This window comes from Solea senegalensis, linkage group LG15 (assembly GCF_019176455.1).
Source record: "Solea senegalensis isolate Sse05_10M linkage group LG15, IFAPA_SoseM_1, whole genome shotgun sequence".
In the NCBI taxonomy this organism is placed as follows: domain Eukaryota; kingdom Metazoa; phylum Chordata; class Actinopteri; order Pleuronectiformes; family Soleidae; genus Solea; species Solea senegalensis.
The window spans coordinates 13,144,497-13,164,999 of NC_058035.1; the positions used below are offsets into that span (position 1 = coordinate 13,144,497).

Consider the following 20,503-nt stretch of genomic DNA (forward strand, 5'->3'; position numbering starts at 1 on the left):
GGGGTGTAGCACAACATTCTGCGCCCTATACATTAGCAGTCTCTGTGGGCCCCCCTTTTCCTATCTTGATCCACGTGCATTATCTCACACATCTTTTGAAATTGTTTAAATAACCACTTATAACCAAGTATTAATAATGTGTGGTATGTGCTCCCTCTTCTCTTACAACACTGTTGCTTACAATCATTGCACAGTTTAATTATTTAGATTCATTCTGTGGATTGAGCAAAGTACGTGTCCTGTCAAAACCTCTGACTATACCTAATAAATACAACGGAAGCCAGGAAAAAAACAAAGTGAGTATGCCTAGAGGGCAGTGGTGGAACAGTGGTAGAGAAAGTGGTCTTTCAGCTGGAAGGTTGTAGATTTGATTTTAAAATTGCAATTATTCTTCTCTTGAATTCTCGATTCACTCTGCATTTTAAATGTCTGAAAATGATAGTGTATAATCCGGTATTAACATGTCTGTCATTTGAAGGCTGAATTTGGACACATTTTTTTAAGCCTGCACAAAGCCGCTGGTGTCATAAGAACCTTAACAAGTCCATTGATAGCAAACATGTTGTGCTCGTTCTCTGGGAACAAGCCTAAAATGATTACTGGTAGAGATTTTAGTAAGCACTTCTCCAGAATCCCAACTTTTGGGGGTTTTCCATTATACAGTTCTAGCACTGCTTGACTCAGGGTTTTGTTTGCTTTTCCATTAGCGATAGTACCTGGTGGCTTTTTTTTAGGGTTTTCCCAATACAACTTTTTCACTTCCGATACGATACCGATATTGCAGCCTTGAGTGTTGGCCAATACCGAGCGTTTATATCGGAGATTTTAGAGGCAGTCCGATATAATCCGATATTTGTTTTTTGGCTGATATCAGACCGATATCCGATATCAATATTGGGTCGGGACTTCCGTAGCTTTTTCTTTTGTTCAGGCATTTGCTTTCACCCACACCGTCCTGCTGCAGGAAATAGTTGTATTAATCCACAGCTGGAAACAATCACCCATAACTGCAGTTGTATCTCTGTTTTTATCAGTGTTTGTTGAGAACTTTTTTTATATTTACCAAATGAAACCAGAAATAATACATAATCATTTTTTCCAAGATGCATGTCTTAGTCAGAGTCAAGTGGGTGTGGGGGGTGACTGCCTCTGGCATGAGAGATGGCACATTATAGGCTTTGGTCTGTTCTTCTTCAAGTAAAAACTGATGGCAGCCCTAGATTTGAAGACCACATAGAACTTGTGCTTAGTTGGATCTTTTCTCAAAAGTGGATGACATAAATCTGCAGGACTGAAGCTTGTCATTCTGGACAGTGTGTTGGCCCTCGACAGTGGTTGGTGGATGGGACCAGTTGCGTGCTTTGGAAGGAACAAAACTGCAGTGCTGTAACCAATTAATAATTGAACGTCAATTCAACTCAAATTTATCTCAAGAGCCCACTATCACACACAGTGTCTCAACAGTGCCTTGCAAGCCAAAGGCAGCAATAAAGAAATGACTGCTCAAACAACCCCAACACACAAGAAAAGAAAGAAAAGAAAGCTCAGGAGAGATTCATCCTCCTTGGGCAGCTGGGTGTGCAACACCTGTGGTAAGTATAAAATGTCCTTTAAAACCAGGCGAACTTGTAACATATACAGTATACGATTATAACTCTCATACGAGAGGTCCAAGGATAGTTCCCAGTAAAATTGGTTCAATTGAAAAACATCAACATCAGCTCTAACATTAGTTATTCAGTTTGCTGTAAGTTCAGCAGAGCAGCTGGCTGGGGTCAGTCGGCAGTGTGGGGTTGCTGCGAGGTAGTTTGAAAATTGGAGGAAATCCAGCTCTTTCACACACTCAACTCTAGCTTTTAAGTACTGCAGAACACCCCTGTGTTCGCTTGATGGATGGCCGTAGAGATTCTTTTCAAAAGAAAAAACATTCCCCATCGGGTTTATCTGCAGTGTTGAGGGACAGTGTTTTCTTAGCGTATCCATCTTCATTTGAGCTAATGTGCTCTATTGCCATGTGTGTTTGGGAACGGCTGAAGAGATGAGTACAAGTATTCATGTCTGAGCGATTTTCACAACTATAGATGGGCTTGTGTATCACTCTGTTCTTAACTTCAACGCTCACTCACACATCTCATTCCCACAATCCCGCTCCAAACAGCTGAGCGATGTGCTCCAGTATCAAGGGTGAAAGTGAATCTGGCTGCTAGAATTCCCTCCTCCTCCTCCTCCTCCACTGCCCTGACACCTCGTCTTTGCCTTAAAAAATGCCTCTAATGAGATGCAAACATGTGAATTAGCAGTGAAGTAGACGGAGCGCCCACTTAGGTGTAAATGGCAGCGATGGCACAACTGTCACATTGTAAAATGGGACTGCGCTGAGATCACAGTGTGCAATATGTAATCAAAAATGGAGGAAAATTGCATTGCGGCTGGGGAATGGAGGGATCAGGAAAGAGAGGGAGGGAGCCGTCTGAGTCAGACATACCAGAAGAATCCTTCTCTCTTCATCCGTCTCTGTGGTGTTCGTCTACATGATGCCATCACTCTTCATCGCCTTATCTCGCCTTACCACTGCTTTTCATTGTTGTCCCTGCTACAAGCCGCTTTTTGTTAGATGCACCTGATAACGTATTTTCATGCTTTAATTCTCTGCATGGTTGGCTGCATTCATTCAAGAGCGCCCCCCACCCTCCCTCTGTCTCAGCTGCGATGTCACAGGGGGCTAAATGCCTCCACAGTTGGAGAACATGGCAGCAACAGTCCAGCCCTGGTGCGACTTCCTGACGGTCACAACAAAGGTCGCTCATTTTTTAAGCTGAGTTTATTTTTGCTTTAAAGGCAGTGCAGTGGCCAGACCCCTTACATGCAAACACACTCTCTTGTCCTTAAAAGCTGTGGTATCAATGTGGTTTCTATGGTAATGGACCCAGAGCCATCAAATGACCAACGTTACACAGCTGTTTAATGCCGTAAGTCAGCACTAGAGCAGCTATTATTGGTTTTGTAGAGCTCATGAAAATAAAATGGTGGCCAGCAACAGATGTTGGTGTGCGACGGCTCTGTAAATGCACCAGCTCGGCTCCGTTAAGCAACACGCGGACGGAGCTTATTTATGTGGAGAGGCCTCTATTGCTACAGAGTAAAGGATTCTGGCTGCAGTGGCTACATTCTCTTTGCCGCACCAACCTTAAAAGTGTTAACAAAGTAAAAACCCATGGGGCGCCGCACTATTCTGATCTATTGTTACAGGAGACAAATGCATGTTGTGGTACAATGAATATCGACCTGCAAGGGAATGAGGAGTGGACCTGTGTAATGTATGCTCCCACTCGGTGTGCTGAGCAGCATGGCATCTCCGAGAGCCAAGAACAGAGCGTGAGCAGTGTGTGTAAGAGGGGTGAAGTCTTTCTGGCGTATTCTTTTGTTTGTGTGTCTGTGTCTGCGCCCGTGTGTGTGTGTGTGTGTGTGCGCGTACATGTCACCTAACATAGAGCCACAGCCACTGAGCATTCTGTAGTGGGTTGCAATTGGAGGAGATGAGTCACCGCTCTCAGACAACACCTACCAACATCTTTCCCTCTCTCACACACACACACACCGACACAGGTGTGTGCAGATGTTCTTCTTAGGACACTGCATTGATTTCCACTCAATGCCGAACCCTAACCTTAACTTAACCAATCTTAGACATAAACTTATGCAGTTCCAGAGATGGCTTTGATCTCCATGAGGACTACTGGTCCTGGCAGATTTGACTGTCACTCACTCATCTTCTACCGCTTTATCCTCCACATGAGGGTCGCAGGGGGCACACATAGAGACAAACAACTATCCACTCTCACACTCATACCTACGGTCAACTTAGAGTGTCCGCTCTTTGCCTAAATATTTGATTCTGTGTTGGAAAACTACTTTTTTTATTATTGAAGCCCATTGTTCACTCATTGCTCATTTGTATTGTAACAGAGAGCAGGGATCAATGTCAGGGAAGACGTTGCTCTTTTTTTTTTTTTTTTTAACTGTTGCTTTGTCTCTTGAAATGGCTTTGATTGTATCAGCGTCGTGTAATTAATGTTAATTCTTTAATTAACGTCCCTTAAATTGAAATTTGGCTATTTTATTATTAGCATGACCTCTAAGAGCTTGTGTCGTTAACTGAACTAAGATTATGTGATTGATAGAGGACTTACAACATGAAAGCGTGTAATATTCTTTGGAATTTAGAAATCACACAGTGAAAGCCAAACGTTTCAATAGGATCTTTTTTTGTTTTGCTGTGGATTAGGAGGTAGGACAGGTTATCAGTTAATCACAGGATGGGTGGTCTTATCCACCTGTCTGCATATTAATATGTCCTTGAGCAAGACACTTGATCCAGAATTGCTCCCATTGCAGCACTTTGCAGAACATTAGCTGGCGAGGCAGAGAGGCTCTGTACTAGTGCCGCAAGTATTCACATCTCCTTATGTTTGTGATTGACACTGTTTTTTGGTCACTCACATATGGAAATGTTTAATTTACCTGAGTCATTAATAAATGAAGTTACTTTGGGATATTGAGAGCAGCCAATATGTATAAGTATATGTGTGTGAGAAGACTTCCCCAGATAAATAAAGAGGCAAAGAAAGAAAGATATTAGAGTCATTCCAGTGTCTCTGGCCAATTAAAAACCAATCTTGTCGCTGTTCATATTGATTCATCTTGTTCACAGCAGACTTGAGAATTCCCAACTCCAGAGGGAGTTTTGCCTACAGTGAATTACATGCTTTTACTCCGTTTGCAAGGCTGACCAGTGCGAGAGGCTCCTTTATTTTACGGTCATGTTTTAAATACTTCCACAACTACAATCACGGATGCACAGCAATTTGAATGGAAAGCTCAGCACAACATGTCTGATCTCGGGCTGTAGCCAAGTCAGTGCTAATGAAACAATAGTCCCTTGATGTGCGGGGAGATAAACGCAGCCCGACTGATATGGCTGAGTCTTAGATGAAGGTGCTCATCAAGAGAGGCTCCATCCTTTATGCAGAGCGAGGATCCTCGTCAGCTCATAATGCTTGATGATTTGACGGATGTGCGTCTGATTCCGTGTGATCTGATTACTCGTCTCACAGTGGGTGTCGTTGGCCTGCTGCTAAACTTTGGGCCAAACGACGGGTTGATTACGCTCACGGCTATATTTCAAAGCTATGGGCTGAGTGACAGCCACAAGGTACCGCTAGAACATTGATGACCTGCGCTAATGGGGCATGACTGTTTCTCCTGGTGTCGTCAAGTCTGGAGGTTACTCGGTCTCGCCACTGTCTCCCCTCTCTCTCTCTCTCTCTTATCCAGTGTTGTATGGGCAAGCCAGAGTGGGTTTGATTTGCACACTCATGCCGGTTCTATTCCAGCCTTCACATAGCCACTCAAGGATGATAAAATACAGTGCCGAACGGGAGCTGGGAGCCTGCAGCCTGCAGGCTGTTCACTAGGGGATTTTAATTTAGTTGTCTTTTTTTCTCCTCACACTCCCTTTCTCTTGTCTCTTTCCCACAGTGTTTGTGCATCCTTGCATGCTCCAATGTGATTACAATAGGGAGAGGAGCACACTGGTGTGGACATTATGTCACAGAGCGGCTTGCAGATTTTGCATTTATAACGGCATCGGTTAAAAATAAAATGCATTAAATATGCAAGACTCTGGGAACTGTTTGCTTGTAGGATCTACAAGTTGCTCGGTCCATCTTCTTGTCCAGTTACAGCGCAAAAACAAGACACAGAGTCTGTAATTCGCATCAATTGTGTGTGTGTGTGTGTGTGTGTGTTGTTTTGCAGGCCACATAACCTTGTACCCACTCTGCCTCTGAGCTGAGATTATGGATCAAGTTTAATTGACTCTGGTAATCTGATTGTGGCATGGGGATCCTGGATTAAAGTTGTAACTACATCACAAACAGGGAATTGGTGGCCTGTTAGCTGCACAGGCATGGGAAGAATGGAGGCATGTTTAGACATAACATGCCAGTTGTAATCCAGAAGAGGCTAGACTAAGCTGCCGTGTATGCTAATGGTGTTGCCTGCATGCATGGCTGTAATGAATTACGCTGCCAGAGGGTTAGTCGCAATGCCCCGCCACACAGATACAGTAATAAAGTGGCTACAGTGCTGTGATAAAATACAATGGCAGTAATGATAATAAGTGTAGTGGAGGAATCACATTTGGTGCTGGCTGCTCAAGCCCCAAGCTGACATTCTGCTACTGGCTTCTGCAAAGTACAACAGGGAAGGGTTGTTCAGAGAACGCCGCAAGCTACGCTAATGGCCTATCAGTCACCGTGACAGCCAGGTCAGCAACAACTGCAACTTGAGCTTGTATCTATTGCACGCCACACGGAGATCTGCGTATGACTTCAATATGCATTAGTCAATGTAAAATGTGCATGCAGCAGACTGTAAGAGACACAAATACGAGATCTGCACAAGCCTTAAAGAAAATGATGGATGACCAGGTAATAGCAACAGTGGTAAAAAGCTGTAGTATATCAAGTCAGTGTTTAGTGGGAGTATTGCACATTCATCCCACTCAAGCCTTCTCTTTTGAATGTGCTGCAGTTTGCCCCAAATCAACCCAGGAGTGCTGCAGCGAGGGCCCAACAATTTGTCCACTTCTCCACCTTGCCATTTTTCTTTAGGTCAATCTGTCTGCTGAAAAGGACAAACTCCCTTCATCCTTCTTCCTTTTTTTTTTTCTCCTGTTCCTCCCGGCAGCCCTAAGGTCTTTTTTTAACCTTTATTTGTCCAGTGAAGGGTTCTGCTGAGCATGCATGCTCCGTTCCAGCTTTGCCCTTCTTCATTTGTATACTGCCCCATAAAATGACAGCTTTTTTTTCTGCTCCTGGCCACCAAGTATCTGTTCAGCACTTTAGACAAGGGTGGGGTCGTTTCTCATTCATTTTTAGCAAGGCCGGTTCTTTCCAAAAACCTTTGCTCTTCCTGTCGCTCTTTGGCTGAACTGCTCGTTCCACCAGCACCTTAGAAGTGACATTATGATTTCTTATGTTTTTGGCTGCATTTATGTGTGTTCATTGTTTTTTTTTGTCAAACAACAGCTCGACACCAACTGAGTGGTCTTGGTAGAGCTTAGCTAATGTCAAATGGATATAAAAAAAAAAAAATTTCAATTTTATGTTGTTACCTTCGAAGGAGCAAAGTTTCTTTTCTTTACCCATCACCCATCATTAATATCCTAAACGTCGTGCTCTGCTGCTCAGATATGAAAGCCTCCCTTGCTCCTGCAGCTTCAGTCGCACCACATTTTAGCTACACAGCTCATCTGGAAAGGATGTACAAGTCTGTCTTGGTTCATCTGGATGCCGAGAACAGCGCGTTCTGTTGTCACCAGAGCTTTTTTGGCTTTTAATCAGCATCCAATTTGCATGGTACTAACTCTGAATGTGTTTCAAGTATCCAGCGCATACTGAGGGAAAAAGATAAGTAATTGAGTATTCGAGGAATGCCAGCCTGCATGCTGAAAATGCTTTGACTTTGGTGTTACGGTCTCACTATGCAGCATTTTACAGACACGTGGGACCTGAAAGATTGAATACAGTAGCTCCAACAAATCAAGAATATAACATTAAGTAAGAAATGGAAATCCCCACATTTCCATTTCCAGGGTGTTTTTTTTTTAGCATTAAAGTATGTATTCAAAATACCAATATACTACTTAAAGTAACAAAGCATTGCATAGTTTTGTGAGTCATTACTTCTAAGATGAATGACATATTACACACATAAACACAGACTCACATTGGTTTCCATTCATTTAGACAGTGGTCAAGCAAAGCTTTATCCCTAACTTTAACCATAACCACAATACAAATCTTAGACCTAAACTTAGCCAGTTTCTCAGTAATGAGGTTCTGCATCATTACAACCATACAAGTACACACTCACACCTCCAACACACACACACACGACTATGAGCTGGTGAGTCTGATTTGTTGAGGTGAGCAATGGTTAAACAGGCTGACACTCTCTGTGAACATTATAAGCCCATGATGATGATAATAAGTCCCATGAGAGTGTTTGACTTCCACCCTCACACCTAAAGCCATTTCACTGGAGCTGCTGTCACTCATCATGTGCTGCTTATATGTGCTGCACATCTCACCGTTCAATACATCTGAGCATGATTTAGTTCTTACTGATCCCATAACTGATTCCCTCTGAAATGTTTTCCTTTTGACCCTTAGTTCACTGGATGGATTTTGTCAGTTTTTTTTTTTTTCATGATCTAACCTCATATGAAGTGCTATTTGCTCTTTGAGTGTACGAGTCTGCTCACAGCCTTTAGAGCTTCATTTCAGCTGCATTGCTTACTAATGCTTCTGGGCTACTTTTTTCCTGCAACATCAGTTCATTGTCCCTCTGTGACGTCACTCTGAGGACAAACACGCTATTATATTTTGTCCCTTCTCTACGATATATTCTTGCTACTCAGTAGGAAACCGCGAACATTGTTTTATTGCTTGATGTTTGATAGCTGTTGTCTCTCTTATCGCTTACCCTATCTCATCCTGGCCAAGCGTCAAGCTGCAAAGTCAATCATGCAGATTTGTCTTCCATTACTTTTCAATAGCACAGGCATATACGGGCCTGCAGAGGTATTATTACTGCACCTGCTTTCGCTAACCTTTGGCATTGTGGTACGGACGGTCAGTGAGTTGGACATAAAGATTTATTGTTGGTGTCAAATGCAGCTAGTGCAAGCCACAGCTATGTGCTGTTGGCTGCCGACTTGGGAAGGACGTTGGTCAGTCGGGTCAGAATCTGTGATTGACAGCGTGTGTGGTGATGTGAATGCTCGTACATTACTGTGATATTTAAGGAAAAAAAAAACGAGGAGCTACTTCTATTCAGGTGACTGACGATTTCAATGCAGGACGTGATCACACTGTGGCAATAAGATCAGTCTATCGCCAATTACATACAGGGGGGGATTTATATAGTAGGTTTGCAGTGCATAAACCTTCATTGCATAGATGAATTAACATTTAAGAGTTCAGTGGTGCAAAATCACAAGTTGTTGTTCACAGAGATGACTGGCCTGAATGCTTTGCCCCGAGAGTGAGGAGATCTGGTGCATCTGTTATGACGCTGCAATTAGTTTGGGTGATATTTGTCCCCATCCATAGATCACAAGTAGTGAGTGAATGACATGCCCCGCATGAAATGGGCCCAAGTCATATGCCTCATCAAATCAGGATTACCTTTTGACCCAAGATCTTACTTATAAACTGGATGTTTTTGTTTGTGTAAGTTCTGAATGGAGACCTGCCTTAGGTACTTCCTGCCTTCCATTCCATTTTTTAATGGAGAAAAGGCTTTTGATGCCTGTAAAGGATAAATGTGGAAGAATGGATGCATTAGTGCTTGATGGAGGCATGCACAAAGATTCTAACGATCCAACTTATTTCTGGGAACTGGCACCACTGCTTAAAATCTGAAAGGGGAAATCCAGGATTTTTCAACCTGTGGCTGTGTTAGTCATTAGAACTTTAAGAATTGGTCCAGTAGGTTGGCAGCTGCAAAAAAAAGAAGCAATGGCTACATTGTAATCCCATGCGGAAACTGCAGCATTCTATTTTATGTCCACTAAAAGTGCTTGTTTTTGCAGATAAATGACTCAAACTGTTAGTTATTGTTACGGTTATTCTCGCTCTGAAGTCACACATAGGTGATGGATGTTTGATACCTCAGACACTGCACAATGCGCTGTCTCTCATTCCCGTTTACTGCTTAAGCTCCCTGTAACAAGTCTCAAGTTTCTGTGGGAATTTATAGCCAGAGCTAAGTGACGCGAGTGCTTCAGTAATGGTGTCAAACTCATAAACCAACAGTTTGAGCCGTTTATTAGTCAAAAACAAGCACTTTTTAGTGGACTTTATGTGGAATGCCACCGTTGATGGATTGCATTGGATTACAGTGGAGCCGTTGCCGTCGTGTTGCAGCTGCCAGCCAAAACACATCTACTGAACCAATTATAAAGGTTTTTGTAATCCACAATTATAAACATAGAGCCCAGGTTGGAAAAAGCCCACAAGTCCCTTTTAATTAATTTAGGGAAGAATGATTTTAATTTCTGTATTTCACATCCTCTTTCCTCCACTAACACACAGACAGGCTCAGTGATGAGTGACTGCTGCCTTCCATCTCTCCAGTGTCCTGTCCCCCCGAACCATTCAACCCGGCCCCAACAGGCTCATCAGCCTTTGCATAAACACAGAGAGAGAATCTCCCACTTGGCCACTCAACGAGACAATGATGGACTCCGACAGCATGTATGTGGATCCGTCTCGCGGACACAAACTTGCACGGAGCTGCTTGGTTTATGGAGATAGCGTACGCTTTATTTAGCGGCGTCAACATGACGGAGGCTAATTTTAAAAGTCACTGCGGGCTCCACACCTGCCTGTGGCACAGAGCAGAGTGAGGCACTAGTGGGTTCCATTACAAGTGAGCTTGTTTCTTTTGTCTCTAATACAACAGATGCAAAACCTTGTGGACACAGCGATACACTTGAAACCTTTTTTTTTATTAAAAAGATGTCTGTAGAGTCTGAAGCCGGGGCTGTCACAGTATGTTCCGTGAGTGCTGAAGGAGTCTGTCGTGCCGATTCCAAAGCAGAATAAAGCAAAGCAAATTGACTGTGATGTTGATAAGAGCTTAATGAGCATCCGCTAACAACTGTGTCTGCGAGGAAACACAAAAAAGCAAATTAACTTTGTTTTCATTCTTCTTTCCCCAGCTCCTATCCCGTTTCTTGTCGACAGAGTAGGAAGATTATTGTTGTGTTCAGTTTCTCCGGCTATGAGTGTCAACAAAATGCATGAAATGCAGAATGTACTGTAAATACCGGTGAAGAATATTCACTTGACAAGGTTGTTAGTCATTTATGCTCATTTGGACAGCTTTCTGACATTTTCTTGACGTTCATTTGTGTTTTGTTTGCATGTCATATCCGGGCTGTGTAACAGTTGGATAACTTATCATCTTCGTTTTGAGGATTGGTGTAACTATGCAGGCCTCGCTCTTGCTCACTGATTATATTTGATTTTGCTGGACTGCTTTTACGATGGTTTTTATCTGATTTTATCTCAACATTCTCCACTCTCTCTTCTTTTCCGCCTCAGGATCTGAAGAAGGTGCTGTCTTTCCCCCCATACCCTGGGGAGTTTTTGCACCCAGTCGTGTATGCCTGCACGGCGGTCATGTTGCTCTGCCTCTTCGCCTCCATCATCACCTACATCGTGCACCACAGGTAAGAAGATGTCACCACCTCGCTTCTACTGAAGTCCTCATTAAAACCCTGAGCGTCCAGACTTGTGTGTGCCGTGGACGCTGTTCTTAAAGCAGTGAGTGAGCGCGTGTTGTGTGTTATTACAGCACGCCAAATCATCATCACTTTAACACATCTGTGGTATTAATACAGTGTTATTGTCATAGCTCTTCGTCCATTTTACTATAGAATATATAGGAAATGTTTCAAATGTCACATATCCGTTGAAATATCGACGCTGTGAGAATAACGTGTTTGAATGCTGTGAGTCTTTGCGCTTATGTTTGTGTCCTTGTCCTTACCGTGACTAAAGCAGCAAATTGATCAAACTAGGTGCAGCAGCATATGCGTCTTACATCCATCAGTGACACAGGGGACAAAGACAGGGTGTGTTCCTCTGCAGTCAGACAGTGTTGACAGCAGCAGCATCCGTGTCGTCTGGCATTGCAGCAGTGACTGAAGTGAAATTGCAAAACTGCAGCCCTGGAAGAAAGCAATTTGAAAATTGCAGGAGATTAGGAATTGAGTTTGAACGGCAATGTCAACAGTTTCCAATCACCACTGGACACACCCATGTTTGATGGCCTGAGAATTATATAAACCAAATGCTAAAGGTACACTTGGACTTACAGTTAATGCAAAGATTAACTGTAAAGCCATCTAAAAAAAAATGCTAAAACCCTCTAACGGGTGTTTCATGAAATTCATGAGGCATTTTTAAAGCTACTATATACAACTATAGTGGTTGTAAAGCAACACAGTTTTGTGTACTGACTTGACACCTTATACGTATTAAAAAAAAAGCAATTTTATTTGACTGTCAAACCTTTAAAATTGAGAAACAGGACTTTGTGTTGCAATAATATGCTTTTATTCTGTTACTCTCCTCAACCCTCTTTAGTTTTTGTGCTGCCATGCCACCCTTTTGTAGTTCTTTTTGTTGCACGGACGTGGAACCAGATGCCAGTGCAGGAGATGAAGACCTGCTCAGGGTCTGACAGCGGTGCCGTTCAAGTTGACGTACAATCAAAATAAGCTTGTAAATATTATTTGATGGTTGAAATCCTATAATACTATAAAAAAAAATCGGAAATTATTATTTATTCATCGGCAGTGATGCTCGCTCGCATTTGTGCTATTTTTCAAATGGAGTGTGGAGTGAGGAACATGATTAATTTTTCTGTTGGAATGATCAGTATCAGTATCTAAGTTCATGATCCAGCTCCTTGCAGCTGTGACTTGATTCCGCTGCCTATTTCTGCACACGGCGCTCCATAGAGAGTTTTTTTTTTTCTCCTGTGATCCTCATATTAATAAAACTACAACACTTCTCCTCCTTTTCCACACTTCCCTCCTCAAACCCTCCCTCTCTGTAGTAACACTCCAGTTGTGTAGTATCGCTCTACATGACTGACAGTATCCAAGCTGCGAAGCATCGGGAACATGTGTTAAATGGATAGAACGCGAGGAACGGCTGGCACAGTGTGCGTTTTCAATTTGTCACTTTCTCACGTTGGTCCGTAACAACATACACACATGCAGTAGAATGTGTGCAGCAGTATTCTTTGTCGGTCAGTGAGGTAAGTCAACGTAGACTGTGATTAATGGTGCAGCGTAGGGATGCATAAGGTGAGGACACTCTGCAGTGTCGCGTCTTTGAGTCCAGTTGGTGCAAGTCTTTGTGAAACAAGTTTTCTCAGAGTCATGACTCGGTCAAAATGGGAAACACAGATGTCAGACTGGATTCATAGGAACTTACTTGATCAGAAATAGCGTTATTGTCATTATGCTTGTGGCTGTCACAGTATGTTCTGTATCTCCCAAGGAAGAGGAAAAACAAAACATCAATCAAAAAAAACACCATCCAGCTTGATTTAGTTTTATTTAATTTTATAATACAGTATGTACTTTGTAATGGTAATGGCCCTTTCTCATTGTGGACATTTTGGCAGGTGTTGCTGAAAACATTAATGATGGCTCTGTTGAGTTCATGTAAGTCAGGACAGTGTGACAGAGAGCCAGCATGCACTCTGAGACTGAACAAGCTCAATTTAAATCAGCCATCTTTCCTTTGATTACATCAGTGATGTTCCTACAAAATGTCTGTCACAAAAAACCTATACATCATAAGTATAGCCTATTAATTAAAATGACCAAACCACTGTGGAAAATCTAGAAGACAAAAGTTCTTAATGATCATACCAAAATATTAATAAATAATATGATACATTCATACATGACATAGCTAAGGAGTTTAAAAAGCTACTTGAGTATTAAAACTACTTAAACGATTTTGTTTCTTATTATGCTGGGAATTATTGTGAGAAAGAAATTCACATTTACATGTGTTTATTTTCTGAGCCAATGAGTAGCGAGTAGGAGGTCATGTGTCAACAGAGAGAGAGAGCGAGAGAGGAGTTTGACGTGACACAGCTTACAGGTGCTGCGGTGCAAGATAATACAAGTTATCCGTGGAAAGAAGTCAGTCAGTCAGTCAGTCAGTCATCATCATCTAACCTCTTTATCCTCCACCAGAAGGTCGCGGGGGGTGCTGTGCCAATCTCAGCTACAGCGGGCGATAGGCGGGGTACACCCTGGACAGTTCGCCAGTCCATCGCAGGGGCACACACAGCTAGAGACAAACAACCATTCACTCTCACACTCACTCCTATGGTCAATTTAGAGTGTCCAATTTACCTAATCCCCACATTGCATGTTTTTGGACTGTGGAACCGTGGAAATAAGTAACCCACATTTTTCCTTAAGTTGGTTACTTTCATATTGGAGTATACAAAAGGTGAACTCTACACTCTACAGACGGTTAGCCACCTGCGTTAGCCTAGCTCTACGGTGAGCAAGACACGGGGAGCGCGAAACATCGGAGTGACCTAGATGAAGCTGGAGCACCATCGAGATCTGCTGTGGTCTTTAAGGTGTTGCGGAAAACATTGATGATGGCTCTGTTGAGTGCATGTAAGTCGGGACAGTGTGTGAGTGAGCATGATCTCTGAAACTGAACAAGCTCAATTTAAATCAGCCATCATTCCTTTTGATTACTTACATCAGTGATTTTCCTATAAAATGTCAGCTACAAAAATAACTATACATCATAAGTATACCCATTAATTCAAGTGACCACAGCATGGCCTCTGGTTGTATTTGGATAATAATGACCACCCACCTGTGTGATGCCTGATGTGTTTCAATGGCTTCAGTTAACAGAAGAAAATTATACATTTTTATTATCTATCAACTTTGCTTTAGGACAACAGGTATTAAACGGGTATAAAACAGAACTTGCTACATAACCAGAATTGAGCTAAAAATACAGGACTTCCAACTATCCAACTCTTTTGACAAAAACATGACTCCATGTTTTTTTTTACTGTTGCCACATCTGTATCTGTAATCTAATGTTTATAATAACTTGATAAGCTTTTATTTTGTAGGGCTTAGTTTGTTGTCCTCAAGTGACAAAGATATATACCAAGTTAATGTTGTTGCAGGCAAAATCTGCATTAACATGGAACATTGGTAAACACTTAATTACATGGAACATAAACTTTATGATTTTGTAATTGTGGTATACGGTATATATTGATTTTAGAAAACAACATGGTATTGATTTCAATTATATAAACAGCCGATGGTACTGCATTCATGCCCTTCATCACAATTAGCACGCAATATTTTTGCGTTTAACAGTGCTGCTACTGACGGTTAAGGGGAATTTCCAGCATGTTTGTAATAGTCACCAGTGAAATAACCCAGTGTATAATGGTGTCGTATTATACAGTCCACAGCTTTATTGTCTCTTACAGTTGGCACAGCAGTGGTGCATGGGAGAGAGCAGATGCAGAGAGAGGACAATTTTATTCCCCCTACCCTCTGGGAGATGGGGATGTGGAGAGTTGCCGGGTTAATGTACTTGACCCAATGAAAGCCCAGAGCAGAGCCTATGAAAACCCCCTTTCAGGGAGGTCAGGAGCTGGCCTGATTTACGGCCTCTTTCCTGGATGGAGTTCAGTACCTGGACCGCAGCAGAGGCATTGACAACCGCAGCTTTAACTCTCCTTTCTCTTAGACAGAGCAGTGAAGCCCAGCACCAGACACGCCTCATAGCTCACTGCTGAGCCACTGCTTCATCTACAGTTGGCTCACGTGCAGCCGGGGCCTCACTCCTCCATTTTGGGGAGCGGAGAATTCCAGCATGGTGTTATGTAATTTCAAATGGTGACGGTGACAGTACAGATTAAGAGGAGGGAGCTGACACAGGAAAGTAATTAAAAGAATCGATGGTCTGTTAATTCACATAGTACGAGCTTGTGCGTTGATATTGTGTGACCTACTTATTCTGTTTTCTAAGAACTGGATGGGAAGTGGCAATGTGGGTTAAGTGCTCTGTCCAAGGCTGCGTAAAGTCATGGGTGATGCCATATTTCAGAAAGTGCATATGAGTGCATAGTTTCGCATTGTGAAGCCTTCAATTGACCCAGTCAACTAGAAGCTGTCTTTTATTTTACCTTCAAACCAGCAGAAGGAATCATACAGTGTTTTTATGCATATCACTACAAATTGGCATGTTAGTGGGTGGAAGAGGATTGTACAATGTACAAAGTGGTCATTGAAAAACACAGTTTATCCATATATATAGTTACTTAGTGAAGTGTAATACCAACATATTTCTATAGTAACCAACCATTAAAGCTTGGTAATAGTTTAATTGAATTATATAATTTGTGTGGGACATCACTTTTGATTCAGAAACATTTCCACGTTACCTAGCTAATACCTGCATATTAACTTGGAAATAACATGGCAGTAGTATAATATTTTCTCCTTATTAGAACACAAAATAAAGAAAAATAAAATGGTATTACCATAATATCAGCTCCTTAGTAAATGATAAGTGCTCCCCATTTTATTTTGAAAAAGAATAAACTGGGTCTGGAAATGTTGTCATAAAAGACTTTTTTTACTTTTCATTTTGATAAGTTGTAAAATAATTTGAATGGATATATCACGTAGCTTCCTGTGTGCAGAAATCGAATTGAATGTTTTCTAATTTTGTTTTCTTGCATTATTAATGGTGTGATTTTCTTCAATCCCACCAAGACAATGAAGGCGAAGACTGAATGTGGTTACACTATGAATGATTTTGTTGTGGTTGATGATGATTGACAGTTATATTGATGGCAATGTTCCCCACTTTAGAGTTGACAAAGAAATTCCAGCTTCTCCCCATGTATCATGCATTGTATGGTACGGTACATAACTGTTAAATCTAATTCAATATTGGTATGTTTGTATAAAACATGTGATATGTACAGTATGTTTTAAATGTAAGAATATCATTTTCAATAGCTGTTTTAAAAGGAATTTGAACCCTCGTCTGATCAAAAGTTTGCCTCGTCTCAAAGGTCTTTTCTTTCTTTTTTACTAATTTTTTGATTCTTGCTCTTTTATGGCAGCGCAATCCGTATCAGTCGGAAGGGATGGCATATGCTTCTCAACTTCTGTTTCCACACGGCTCTGACCTTCGCTGTGTTTGCCGGTGGCATCAATCGAATCAAATACCCCATCATCTGTCAAGCAGTAAGTGCAGTCCCTTTTCATTCGTCCCACTCTCAAAGCTTTTCAGAAAATTGATTATAAATGTCTATTCAGGTGTTGGCAACCAGGGCACTGAGTGCTGATGTGGATGTAGAGCAGCCTTTCATGCTCCTGTGCCATGTATGGTGTGGTTGCTCTTTGACAAAAGCGTTCGCACAATGAGCCCTGATGGTTCATGCTTCTTCATCATGAATACATTGGCTCTCTGTCCCTCTGTTGTCTGTGTACATATATGTGTGTGTGTGTGTGTGTGTTCCAGTAGGTTTCAGTGGTCACCCATACGCAGCTGTTGTCTGCAAGTGATTCATGGTGACAACTGTCTTGCATGGTGCTTGCAAATGTTAGCTTTAATGCTCACAGTTTATGTAATTGAATGATAAAATATAGTTGGTCCTAGTGTTTATGACGATACTTATTCAGTTATTCACACATTTTTACAGTGCATGGCCAAGTGAGTAAGTAAATAAATCAACCCTTTCAAGATCAGCATCACCGCACACACGCACTGCTCATTTATATGAAGTCACTGTATTGCCCTTATTGCTTATTTACTCTGATTGATACTTTTGTTTTTTGCTTATTTACCTACCTATTGTTTTTTTTACATTTTCATGGATTGTCTTCCTTTAGGATTAGAATTTTGGTGATCACTTAACTTCTCACCCCATTGTCAAGACACAAAGTAAAAAAAAATTGTTATCACCTCCACCAGCCACAGTATTGTCACTGGGAGCGTGTTAGCATTCTAAATGTTTTTAGACTGTAATTGTAGCCTCATATTTACTCTGCTTATTGGAGTTTTGCTGTCATACCTCATCTGTGTCGTTTAAATACAAGCATCTACAGGGCTGCATATTGTTAAAACTGAAATAGACAACCCTTTGGCTTGGAACCTATCATTATGATGTTAAAACTGCAATTGCAATTGCACAGTGTAATGGCAAATAGAAAAATGACATCATCTGTGTTCATATTGATTCCCTATAATCTCTGCTTTACACAATATTATTCTTTTTGCCACAGGGACAGGGTGTTTTTAATGGTGATATGGTTTACAGCACAAAGAAATTGTCTTTTTCCGTGTCCAAAATAATTAAGGGAATAGCATTCATTCAGTGTCTGTTGTGTTTTTCGTGAAGTGTTGCATATTGTGACACCACACAGGGTTTGAGGAAAAGTACGTTTGTCCATACCAGTGTCTCGCTCTTACTACGTCTCTATGACAGTGACATGAAAAATGCTAACATTTCTTCAAAACACCTCCGTAAACTGACGTCGGACTAAAGTGGTTTTCTGAAGTCTCTCTGGATCATCATAATTGCTACCGACACACATTACCATCACTTGCTGCCTGTGATAATAAATATTAGGAAGGCAGCCCCAACTTGTGATGCAGACGAGACGGAGAGCTTTGTCACTGCAGTTAGATTGTCTGACCATTTGCAATCACTGCATGGTCACATGGTTAGAGCCTCCACTTATGCCTCACTCATGGTTATGAATGAGAAGAGTGTGAGAGACTTGGTGATTTGGGTTGTCAGCATCGATTTGGGAACGGGTCAGAGAAATGCCTAATTTCTGAAATGAAATAATGTATCTGAAAGTAGAGTAAATAGAAAAACAAATGCGTGTTAAAGATAGGGTTGGAGATCCTGGATAAACTGTTCGAGCAGGCTACATTTTGAATTCAAAAGACCCTTTCTTCAGACTTCCCACCAGAGCACAGGAACACCCAACGAACACAGATTCACGAGCACTGAATTTTGGGATACTTGTTCAATTGACAATGTGATGATGAAAAACAACAAATACTCTTAAAAAAAAAATCACAAAGACTTAAAGTTAACCTACCGGTCAAGTAGAAACAGAACCACCATGTCATCACTTTGCAGCTCTTTCTGGGCTTTCAGTTGTCGCAGCACCGATGTTTACTCTGGTCTTGGATCGCTCTGTATCAGCCTTTTTCTTGTCTTTCATTTGCAACCAACACGTGTTGTTGGCACTTTTTTGCCAACATGGCTGCAACTGTCTTGTTGGATTTAGCAAGCTACTGTAGCATAAGCTTGGGCGTTTTCTTCTGAGCATGCACGATTAGTGCACAAAGAGGGGTACACCCATAGGGGAGGGGGACAGTTTGATTGATGCATCACGATCAAATTCATTATTTCCGTATGATCGTATGACGTTTTTACAGACCTGACTGACATTTATCATTTTTGTGACAATGCATTCATTAATTGGTTACATTCAGAAAGAGGATTTTTAGCAGTGCAGTAAAAAAGTGCTCCAGAAAATCGTCTCCCAATCTACCTTTAATCTTTGTGTGCTGAGTTGTGATAAAGAGTAACACACAAAGAGATCTTTGCAGGTGATCCTGTCACATAGCAATATCTAAGGGTAGTGTACAATACGCCTAAGCTGGCAAGTAAAGTGATTAATGTAACTCACAGAAAGGCATTAGGAATTTCTCTCACTAGAGAATTCCTTACATAATGGCAGGCTGTGAGTGCATGAACTGGATGTACTGTAGATTCATCCTCTTGAAACAGTGAGTGCAGCCCATTTACCATCATTTGTGGAGAACCCATCATAGCGAGTGTAGGAATACAGAGACTGAGGCGACATCCATTCTACTTAGTTTTGTTTCTCAATCTGCATCCAGATGATCTTTGTCCAGACTATTTTAACTGATAACATATTGTCACATACACTGGGCATGGACATGCTGGGGTAAACGGGGAGCTGGTTTTACCCTTTGCAGATGTTTGCTTAGTTTCAGTAAATACTACTAGTAGTGAAATGAAAGTACAGGGTTGTTTTTTTTCTTTACTCCGTGAGATACATGATACCAGCAGTTTACAAAAGTCTTTGTTTCTGCCCAACCAGTCTGAAATACTGCTTTGCAGTTTTTAAACTCAAGTGTTTCCAGACATAAAAACGGGATGGCAATCATAAACGTAGCAGATGAAATGTGTTTTGAAAACATAGCGTGTAAGTGTTGAAGTATTGATTTATCTAGTCGATGCATCAACTCAACAACAAGTAGTGCATGTCAGGATCAAGATAGCAGTGGTCATGAAAAAGAATGTGAGAGTAAAAAAGTAATGTGTTTTATCTTTTACTTATTTGCACGCTTTGGAAGCCACGTGGTCCTGGTGGATTTTTGCTCTCGCTGATTGATAGATGGACCTGTTTAGATTATGAGCATGAAACATAAGCTGGGACGGAGCATCCTCTACTGTCAGCTCAGCACAGCAGGCGGTGTTATTTACTGAACGTAGCCTCAAAGAAACTGAGGCACACTTCTTTTCTGCCTTTCACTCACAGCTTCTGCAGTCTTCGTTTACTCTCTGTTTGTATCAGTGGCCCTCATTCACCCCCTTGTTATTGTGAGCTGCACCATATTTGGGACTCAGTCACCTCCTCTGCTGTCACAAGCACTTCAGGAGGCCCATCATTACACAGTGTAAAGACTCCACCGCTGTGTGCTGAAATGCAGAGCGTCATATTTTTCCGCTTTGCTTGTGCTGCCAAGCAGGAGGCTTTGCGACAGGGAGGTGTGTAAAT

General features: G+C 41.7%; 1 protein-coding gene across 1 annotated transcript in view; it reads left to right on the forward strand.

The window, feature by feature from the left end:
- Window positions 1-20,503, forward strand: part of LOC122782146 (adhesion G protein-coupled receptor A1) — a 43,295-nt gene that overhangs the window by 9,316 nt on the left and 13,476 nt on the right. The window contains exons 2-3 of the mRNA XM_044046362.1: window positions 11,178-11,305; window positions 16,795-16,918. Of these exons, the coding sequence (XP_043902297.1) occupies window positions 11,178-11,305; window positions 16,795-16,918 (252 nt within the window). The remainder of the gene's footprint in view (window positions 1-11,177; window positions 11,306-16,794; window positions 16,919-20,503) is intronic.